Source organism: Hyposmocoma kahamanoa, unplaced genomic scaffold (assembly GCF_003589595.1).
Source record: "Hyposmocoma kahamanoa isolate Upper Pololo Valley unplaced genomic scaffold, ASM358959v1 263, whole genome shotgun sequence".
Lineage (NCBI taxonomy): Eukaryota > Metazoa > Arthropoda > Insecta > Lepidoptera > Cosmopterigidae > Hyposmocoma > Hyposmocoma kahamanoa.
The window spans coordinates 1,610,425-1,622,119 of NW_020653766.1; the positions used below are offsets into that span (position 1 = coordinate 1,610,425).

At 33.6% G+C, this 11,695-nt stretch overlaps 1 protein-coding gene across 1 annotated transcript in view; it reads left to right on the forward strand.

The window, feature by feature from the left end:
* The window catches only part of LOC113228976 (protein transport protein Sec24D-like), a 47,988-nt gene that overhangs the window by 10,323 nt on the left and 25,970 nt on the right, over positions 1-11,695 (forward strand). The window contains 3 exon segments of the mRNA XM_026462440.1: positions 3,917-4,106; positions 5,188-5,297; positions 7,784-7,871. Of these exon segments, the coding sequence (XP_026318225.1) occupies positions 3,917-4,106; positions 5,188-5,297; positions 7,784-7,871 (388 nt within the window).

The window sequence follows — 11,695 nt, forward strand, 5'->3', positions numbered from 1 at the left end:
TAGGACTGCGACAACTCCTGGTAAATTTAGAAGATAAAATGCAAAATTATACATCATATGACTCATGTATTATAATGATAGGTGAAAAAGATTTCGAAGCAAGTATGGACTATAAAAATGTACTTACTATCCTAAGAACAGAGCTGCTAAAAATACAACATACTAATGTATTCATTTGTTTGCGTACCTTTAGACACGGTTTATACGAGAGTCTATTAATTAATCACCGTGTGGATGCTTTCAACAACTTACTATTCTTACCTACGATAAAGATATGTTTACCGTTTATAAGGGTTATTTAAATAATAGAGGCCTCCGTCAAATGTTCAGTAATTTAAATCTGTTGGTAAATGATGTTCTGCTTACTAATTTACAAAATCATACAACAAAATCATTTATAAGTAACAACTCTCAAGACACGAATTTTTTTCGTCTCTCATAGTAGTCACTTTAGAGCTTTGTTTCAAAATTTTCAAAGCGTTTATAATAAACAATATATTTTGGAGGCATTTGTTCGCGAGAATCAAACAATTCAAGCGACATGCATCTCTGACTCATGGTTGACAAAGGAAAAATTAGAATTAATCGAATTCACCGGATTTATAGTAGCAGCATTACATTGTAGAGCTACGCGAGGTGGCGGTGGCGTATGCATTCTACTCCGTGACCATATTCATTATACGGAAGACAAGAAAATATTAATGAATTATCTGTAGAATTTTCACTCGAAATGTGAGCAGTTAAATTAACTAAAGAAAACACATTGTTAATATCCATGTACTGGAATAGAAATTCGGAAGAAATTTTTTAGAGCCAATTGAAAAAGCTCTTAATATATGTCAATTCTTATTATTCTACATGTAATATAATAGCTGGAGGTGACTATAACATTGATATATTATCAAACAATCCTAAAGCAGTCACTTTTTTGAATTTCATGTTAAGAGTATAATTTCACACAACCCCTTACTCGCAACACATTAACTTCATCAACGTGTCTAGATTTGATATTCACAAATGTTAATATAAATCAAGTTAAAACATCAGTACAAGAGTTAGGTTTCTCTGACCACGCAGCGACAATAATCCAAATAAAATCAGTAGTTCAAAGCAAACAATCAACTTGGTATACAGAAAAACGATTGTTCAATAAGACTAACATTGAAAAATTTAGATCTCGACTAAAATTGATAAACTGGCAGGAAATAATAAAATCTAATAATGATATTAACCAAAACTATTTAATGTTTCATGATACTATACACGATATTCTTAACAAAAATAAACCAAAACGTAAAATAAAATTTAAAAATAATAATAACAAACATTGGCTTACAACAGGAATCAAAACTTCATGCAAAAATAAAAGATTATTAAAAATTTTGACATTAAAATCAAAACACAAAGATCTTCATTGATACTATGATAATTACAAGAAATTACTTAAAAAAACTATTTTTACACCTAAAAAATTACAATACATAAACAGAATTAAAAAATCGTCAAATAAGGTTAAAACAATGTGGTCCATCATAAAGGAAAGAGCCAATAAAAAATGTAAAAAAGACAAATGTAATTTAACTTTGAAAATAAATAACACAACGTTTTCTGAACCAAAGACCGTGGTCAACTGCTTCAACATCTTTTTCTCTTCAATTGGCGAAATACGGAATCTAATAGCTACTGGGCGCCCAGTGCTTTATCCCACTGACAACACCTTCTACCTCAGACCCGTTGATACATGCGAAGTGTATAAAATCATTAATCATTTAAAAAATAAAAATAGTCACGGGATAGATGAGATTCCTCCCAAATTATTAAAAGAATGTGCACTAGAATTTACTTGGCCATTAACAATCTTTATAAACCAATCTTTTACAGAAGGAATTTTCCCAGAACTATTAAAAAAATCGCTAATTAAATCCATATACAAGAAGCAGGAAAAATGTAACCCGAACAATTATCGGCCGATAGACCTCTTGCCTACCGCTTCGAAAATAATCGAGAAAGCTATGTGTAACCGAATATATAATTTTTGCGAAAAATATAAAATCTTTAATGAAAGCCAAAATGGCTTTCGCAAGAATCGATCAATTATCTTGGCAATTTATAAATACATGCAACAAGTAGTTAACATAATAGATAATAGGCAATACCCAGTTGGAATATTATTGGACATGTCGAAAGCGTATGACTAAGTCCAATTCGATATTTTACTAAAAAAATTATATGAGATAGGTATCCGTGGAGTAGCTCACAACTGGTTCGCATCTTATTTAAAAAATAGATAACAATATGTGGAATTCGAATACTTTGACCACAATACTAAATAAATTAAAATAGTTCGGCCTGATAGCAAAACTACAAACGCGTCGATCCCGCAGTGTAGTGGGATGTTTGTTGTTTCTGATCTACATTGACGACCTGCCAAAAATAATAGAAGAGCCTTCTATATTACTCGCCGATGATATTTCTATACTTACTGCATGCCAAAACAATAATCATTTAAATGAAAAACTTAGTCTGATAATGGAAAAAACAATAAATTGGATGAATGATCACAATCTTGAAATAAATTTTTAAAAAACGTTAATAATGACCTTCCAAATGTATCAGAAAAAACCAGTTGCAATAAATTCGATTATAATGGCATTAAACTTGAAGTCGCTTCAGAGTTTACTCTATTAGGTATAGCAATAGATACAAATATCAACTGGAAAGCACATATACTCAAACTACAGTCTAAACTTTCGAGATTCATATATGCATTTCTTGAAATTAAAAAGACTATCGACTTGCAAACAGCTCTAGTAACGTACTACGCTTACGCATATGCGTGGCATAGTTACGGTGTTATCATGTGGGGAAACAGTACCGACGCTCCCAGTCTGTTTATCCTACAGAAAAAACTGATAAGGATCTTGACCAATATTAAAAACACAGATTCTTGCAAACCTCACTTCAAAAAGCATAAGATGCTCACTGTACCGTGTATCTACATCTTGGAAATTTGTAAGTTTATTAGGAAACACCCGGATTTTTTTATTAAGCGGATAGATAATAATCCAAGATATGTTCGACGAAATAAAAATGCACAGTTGTTACCTACATCTCGACTCAAACTTCACTCATCAAGCACACTAGTTATGACTGTAAAAATATTTAACAAACTACCAGAAGAATTAAGGGACACGGTAAAAACTGCAGATTTTAATTTTAAACTTAGGAGCTATTAATTATGAAGGCGTACTACACAATATCTGACTATTTAAGCGACAAAAAAAAAAAAAACATTGTTATGTTGTAAATCAGATAAAAAAAACTTTATTTTAAAATTTGTGTTTAAGTTGTTGACATTGATAGCTATGTAATGAATTTAATTATTTTATTTTGACTTATATGTTTAATTTGTTGACTGTTATGTGATACATTTAATTTTTTTAAGTCTGTGTTTAGCTTGTTGACATTTTTAATTCTATTATATTTTCATCGATTGAGCTTAATGACTAATTGTAATTATAAAACATTGTACACCCAACATGGGTATGAACTGTTGTACTCAAACTACATGTAACATCTTTTTTACCAGTTCAAACAATAAATGATTCTGATTCTAATTCCCGGGCCGGGAGAAATATTTGTATGGCCTACATTTATTTCTTTGAGTTTGGGTGTAATTTGTGGTTGTCTATATGTGTGTCCATGGCACCCGCGACACAGGGTTCTTGCGTGGCTTTGTTGAGTTTGTGCGTTATCATTATTACAACTAATATATGTATGTAGCTGTGAAATGAGCACACTGCGCGATGGCTGATTGTAAACTAAAAATAATACGCACCAACCATTTTAGAACATGTGATGTCTCCAGCATAGCGGAATTACAGTGGTTTGATGATGATATCTTTAATAATTCCAGATAGCCCCAATGGCAGAGACGGTTGGCACAGAATTGGAGCCCCCCGTTCTGGACTTCGCGGCCCTCACGGGGTCCCCCGCAATGGGCCCGGTGCGCTGCTGCCGCTGCAAAGCTTACATGTGTCCGAACATGAAGTTCATTGACGCCGGTAGACATTTCAAGTGCGCCTTTTGTAAAGCTACTACTGAAGGTGAGTGTTGTTAAAGAAGTTACAACCTTTTTCATCATACTTGCACGTAAATAATATGATTGCATGCAGGCTAACTTGGCTATAATACCCTAAATAAAACCCTCGAGCCTTTTTTCGTCTTATTACACTACTATGGCTGTATTGAGTAGAAAAAGTCCGAGGAGTTTAATACTTTCAAAAATTATATTAATCTTTACACAGTATATTTTTTGAGATATTTCAAAATTTTGTAAATAAAGAGTTTTTTAACCGACCTCAAAAAAGGGGAGGTTCTCAATGCGACTGTATTTTTTTTATATGTATGCTACGTGATTACTCCGGCGTTTGTGAACCGATTTCCATTGGTCCCATTTAAATTTAAGGAAAATGTTCCGTCTCTAAGGGTGGCAAACTAGGGGATGAATTCGGTTTGAGGTCGTTTTTTTTGAAATGAAATTACAGTTATTTAATATCCTTGAGAAATCTTAAGTATTTCATCACCCAGTTAGATACCTTTACAGCTACCAGCTCTGGCAAGAGATGTCGCTATTCATTGTATTTAAATTTTTATTCAATTATTTTTTATGTGAAATTACTCCACTAGTTTGTTATAATGATTAATACAAAGATCGAACACTCAGAAAAAATCCTTCGATCCGGTCGGATTCGAACCGACGTCTTCAAGCATACCGTGCCAGACGCTATACCAACTAAGCCACGGAACGAACTAGCGGACCTCACTCTGTTTGTTGTCGTGTTTTGATTTATCGAGTTCTTAGGTTTTCGCGATTGTTACACATAGGAAATGAAACTGTTTTCCGGATTTAAATCGCGTATATTTGTTTTTTCAAACAAATTGACGTTTCGGGCCCTTTACAGGTCCCATTCAACCGTGACCATGGGACCTGTAAAGACCATGGGACCGAAACGTCGGTTTGTTTGAAAAAACAAATATACGCGATTTAAATCCGGAAAAACAGTTTCATTTCCTATGTGTTTTGATTTTTCAACGACTTTTTAGCCGTAGTGCTATGAGAAATTTTAAGTATTTCGTAATATAATATATTTAAAATCCCTTTTTACGCGCCTTGCGCGTTCGCAGTGCCGATGGAGTACACGCAGTACGTGAACAGCATGCAGCAGTACGGGCGCCTGCCCGCCGAGATGGCTCTCGGCGCGTATGAGATCGTCGCCACCAAGGAGTACTGCAGGGTGAGTGTCGCCCGAGGCCGTCCTCGGTTCACATTCGCAACAAAGCAAAAACACTCATTACAAATACATACAAGCACACGTACATGTAAGCAGTTGCTTAGTACAGGCGTACCGCCTATAGCTGTCTTTTTGAAGACGGAGTAAAATGACGGTTCATTGCGCAAAAGCGTTGCCCGCTTGCGAGCAGCTAGTGATTGTATAGTCGTCACCAAATAAGAGGCCAAATTTAACAGCTAAAGACGCGATAGCATGTAACTTTGAATGCGATCAACGAAACAATAAACAAACAATTATTAGCATAATTGAGTTTTTTTTTAAAAAACGTAAATTATATTGAAACAATATGTAATATAACAAAACATATTTGAAGTACTGTTTTCGCACGAATTCCAAAATAAAATGCAATTTTGAGTTACTCCGAAACGTCTTGGAAACAGTTACGTTCTTAAGCTATTTTTTCTTAAATAATAGTGTTGTAACCAATTAACAGCCGAATTTCACCGAGTCACTTGGATTTCTCGGAAAAAATATTGACTTATGTAGTTGTTTTATTAATTAACATACTTACACTAAATTCTCGTAACAAACCATTTATGAATATTATAAAATGTGGGACAATTTTACGAAAATAAGAGGAATTGCTACGGAATTGCAAGGAATTCTGTAAATGAATTGCTTTTAACTGAATTGCACGATTTGGCCTTTTAGGCCCGAACCGAAAAATAATGTAAACAATCACAAACACTTAAAATTTTGAATCAATTTCTCGTGAAAATCATATAATATGATTTACATTACACATCCCTATTCGCGTCACGATGACAGGTGTCAAATTTGGCCTCTTATTTGGTGACGACTATAGTCGATAAATATTCTATCGACTATCGACTGAATATTGTTCACGCTTATGGAACAAACAGCCGAACTTGTTTCAAAAAAAGAAAAATATGGAAGTTAATTATTTTGCTACTCCGCGAACCCAGTGATGGTTAAATCGTGCATACTATTTTGCGCTTGTGTTGAATATTTTTTTCATGCAGTTAATTTACCCACCCTCCCTTTGCATAAAATTAATAAAATAAATAACACAAGCGCAACTACAGTCACAAACACCAGCACCAAATATACCCGACACGTGTTATACCTTTTTTTTTTACGGGGGGAAATCACGTTTCACCTCTCTACAAGGCATCCTCATGAACGTTGATTGCTCGACGATCGTCCGAATAATGAGCTTGTTCAGAACGATTGGTATATTTATACCCCGCTACCCCCAATGCTACTATTGTTGAAACCCGAATATACGCGTAATAAAGGTGATGCAAAATTCATTTATTATATAACACCTGTTGTTGTACCTAATTATTTCCATCTGTTCTAAAACAACACAGATATAGTCCTTTTTCGCAAAAATGTAAGGTTTCATACGAATGGGAATCTGGTAAAATATTATTTGTTTCTAATAAATGTTTAGCGAAATTGGACCTGTCATTTTGCACGTTTTAACCTTCACTGGGTTCGAGTAGTAGCAAATTAATTAAATTCCATTTTTATTAACATGGACTTCCGCAAACTAACGCCTGAATCTATTAAGAACTTGTTTTATTTGAATCGTCCTCGACATTATTCATCCAATTACTGAGCTTTCATTTTTATTGTTCAATTGGATTGTCAATTTTTGTAAGTTCTTACATACATACATTGTATTTAGAACTATGTTTATGAAAAATACAAAGAGAAGACATTATTTTAAAGCTTTCCATTTTAATTCAATATCGATAATCAAATAATTGCCTCAGTGACCGAACGGTTACCATGTCCGACTGCCACGCAGAGAAATATTTGTATGGCCCACATTTATTTATCTTGTGAGTTTGGGTGTAAATTGTGGTTGTCTACGTGTGTCCATGGCATTATTAAATCCGGCTATTCTTGTTCAAATGTATATGAATAGAAATTGGCCACGATGCTAGTAGGCCAACTTTCAAAATAAGAATAAAGAAGGCAGTAACGCAATTAGTAATTGTTAAAACGTCGTAACATTCACAATACAGTCATTTTTTGGCAAAATGTTATCTTCCTTCACAATCTATCGATAACAACTACATAACTATTTAAAATTGTGTGAAAACTGGCAACCCTTCAAACGTCATTTTACTCTGTCTTCGAAAAAGACTGACTATAACTGAGTAGATATACATATTACAATTTAAATAGTAACAAAAATGACCCAGCCGCAATCAAAACTATTACAAATTAAAAGTAAACATAAAACGAACATGACATTTTCGTATTCTATTATTATTATCTAATTTATATTCTATACATTATTCCTTAAAAACCTCTTGCAGGCTATATTAATAACATTTTTTAACACATAATCGATTAAAAAGACTTCGAGGAGAAGTAAGCTCTGTTAAATGTAAGTTCATGTATTTACTATTTCTATCATATAAAGTGCTATTTAGGTTATTTTTTCTTTCTAGAACAACACGCTGCCTAATCCCCCGGCGATTGTGTTCCTCATAGACGTGTCATACAATGCCAACAAAATGGGATTGGTGCAGACAGTCTGTGACAATATCATGGATATCATAGAGGTATGTACGTTTTCCCTTTTTATACTTACTCATCTGGTCACCCATTAAAATTTTTCGAAATGTCGCTTACGCCCTTCTACTACTACTTCTTACGAATTCTAATCAATTAGTGATGTCCTAATGCGTTTCCGATTCTATTTTTTTATTACAATCGATTTTATTTATGAAGAAGTTTAAATTGTGAAAATGAGCGGGTTCAAAAAAGAAGACATTGTCTGATTAGGATCGCGATGTTGCTTTTCACAATTTGTGTACTCAAGAATTAATAATTTATGTTAGTGATGATTCCCGTGCATATGGAGAAGAATCCAACGATTGATTATAATAAACAATAAGAAATTAGTATAATTGTTTCTAATTTATTTAATTTCATTATAATTTATTAGACAGGTACCAAAATTTGTCAACTCGAATAATCTTCGTTACATAATCTGTTGGCTCGATAAATATCGGAGCTAAAGAGCATGTCGCTTCACTAAAATTAAAAAATAAAAGTCCAGGAAGTATTGCAATGGTTGGACGGAGTATAAATGGACCATTATCTCAGAGACTTTTTTACAAATCAAAACGATTATTAAACAATATCATATCGAACGTATTTATTGACACAAACATCGAACAAATATAAAGGAAAATTCCTTCGATCAGACTGGACTCGAACTAGCATCTGTTGCTTGACCGTGGCTACCGCTCTTACCAACTGCACATAGGACTTGTCGACTTATGTCTCCGCGTGACGGGCGCAGTGGCAGTGCACCCCAGATCTTTGCTGCTTTTTAAAGCTCTGAGTGGCACTGCAACTGTTATGGACAGGCGTGTCGCTTACCAACAGTCCCAAGACTTGCTCGTCCCGTCACTTTGTATCATAAAAAATAAAAACAACAGCTAAAGATCAAAACAGCAGAGAATTTCTCTATCTGCTTGCTGCAGATCTTTGGATTTGCTTTTAAAGGACTAACCACACACGTCATGCAATATCGTTGCGTATATGTTGTATCCGGTGTCCGGGCCGGCGCCGGGACGGGCCCCGAGTTCATACAAACTATAGTCTGTCCATTTTGAACAAAACTGTTTGGTTAAAATTCTGAAGCAATCACTCAATAAATCAAATAAGTACCACTTTCACGTACTCTGAAGACTAGATATCTCATAACTTTTTCCAACAATATTTATATGAATAGCATCGTAAAATCGTATTTGAAAAATGTTAGTCCAAAAGTGAGTTTATTTTTCAACTATACAACTATGACTTGTCTATGGTTTCATAGTGCTGTACGAAAAAAAAACATTCGGTTCATTCAATTAAAGTTTTTGTAATCGATTAGTAAATCGAAACTTTCAATCGTAATCGAACGTCTATCTCAATGTACGGATTTGAAGAAGGATTTTGAATATGCTTTTATAATGTAAGGCAAACCGTTACTATGACTCAGTTAAACAAATCGATTCATTGAATTAATTGATTTGTAATTGACATTACAATTGACCATCACTAAACCTACTATGGTGGTGTTAGTAGCTTGTTTGTTTACTTTTTGTTTAAAATGGATTGAAACTAAGTATAGCACGGTGTTAAAACGGTTTTTTTTGTCGTAGCGCCACCATGACATACTTTATGAAAGTTACTCAGTCAGATAACTTTGCAACTACCAGACTGGCTGACGAGAGATGTCGCTATATTAATTGCAATATGTATTGAATATCATAGATAGATAAAAACTTTATTCACTTCCATGACAACTTATTTGTCCCAAATATCTAAAACTGCCCCATAAGGCAGCGATCATGATGTTACTCATATATTTTTTGTGAAAATACCGTTGTTGATACAACTATTGATGTTGGTTTAATAATAATAAACTAGTGGAGTATTTTGTATGTTTTTTATTTATTTTGACAATATTTATGTAATTTATTGTTCTTTTCCAGGCGATGCCAAAGGACGAGCAGACAGGCAAAAGTTGGACGCGTGTCGGGTTCATCACTTACAGTTCCACAGTGCATTTCTATAACATTAAGGTAAAAATACCTTTTCACTTCTCATGCTCTTAAAGTACGTATTTATGCTGGGTGTAGGCTGCATAAAATAGAATTTTATGCTCTAGTACATAAAATAAAAACCGTCGTTCAATACCGAGGCAATGACACCTGCGCCAACAGCCACGCATACTAGAACTTTATAAAAAGTTATATTTTTATTTTTTTTAATCCGTGTTATATTACAAAATTAAAAAAGCAGGCAATAGTAATTGTAATAAGTTATAAGAAATAGAAATGCATAAAAAATAAAAGCTTATAAAATATAACTGAGCATTACGTAGTCCGACCTGAGTTACGTGTAGAAAAAAAAAGTAGTACATTGGCGGGCTTGTTGTAATTTTACATTCAATTTTAATTAAATAATCTTTTATTTTTAATATTGCGCTTTAATTTCCTCGCAATCGAAGTGAAAAGCAGAGTGTATAACTCGTTCATAAAACCCATTTTATCTTCGACTTAAGAGGGAGCATGCCAAAAAAGTTTTAACGTTGGCTCCGCCCAAATTTGTGCAACAAATATATGCCTGAAGTTCGCGTGACATGCGACAGGAGATGTTGAATTTTGCGCATTACAAGTACCAAATTCGTTTTAGCGGAATAACTCTAAAACTAAAAGGATTAAAAAAAAATCCGTAGTGACAGTTGTCGATCATGCATAAATATAATTAATTATCTAATTTTTGTCCTAATAACCTGTAGCATTTCGAGGATAAATCGAAAAAATGTGAAAATTGGAGGTCATTTCGTGTATTTTATCTATCGAAGAAACTTTATTGTTTTATGTTTCTGATTAATGTCTATGCTTGAATATATTGTGTAGTTACTCATACAATATTTTATTTTTAACTTTAAAGTGGATATACCCCTCTAAAATCAAATCGAAGATTAGGAATTTTTCCTCTGCTCCCTCTTAAGTATCCACACTCGCCTGCGGCTTGGGTGCATATACTCGTCTCTGGTAAAATGACGCGTTTTATGCACTTGTTGTACTATTTCAGGTACATCTACGTAGATACGGTAGGGCTAGAGAAATCAAAATCAATGGTATCTTTATTTCATAGACAAGCGAACACTTGAAATCATCTGTGTGTTGTGGCATTGCAACATATGTATATTATATTTTATTCTATTCTAATACAGGTTCCCATGAGATAATTCAGATGATTCTGAGATATTCAAAAACTAGTACAAATTCAACTGTTATATTTTGAAACTATTACATAAGTGGTATTGTAAACATTCGATGAAAATAAATTATTATTATTATGACAGTATATGTAGTAAATGCTAATAGTTACTTCTTTCTTCTAAACGATATTTACCACAAAATCACGAAATGTATTGTTGCATTAGAAATTAAATAACCACTATTTATGAATCGTAATTGTAAGATGATTATAACTTTTAAAAGAATTTATTGATTGTCTAAATAAAAAACACATATCTATTAAAGAAACAAAATGAGGAGAACGCATAAGAAACTCTAGCAGGCGGACTTTCAAATATAGTATATAATGAGGGGTCATTATCGCGAATTCTTATCTTCCAAATAAACGGAGGGGAAATTTTGAATATCAACTGGAATCTAATTTCAAGTGCGTTTCATAGCCCCTTTGGTACTTGAATCACGGTCGAATTTCACGGCAACTTACTTATCGGAGCGGTAAATAGTATTCCATGGAATCGTTGCATAATGAGGGTAGTTAAAGTCAGTCGAGCAACGTGCCGAGTGGCCTAAGTAATAGGTACCAGATTCTAA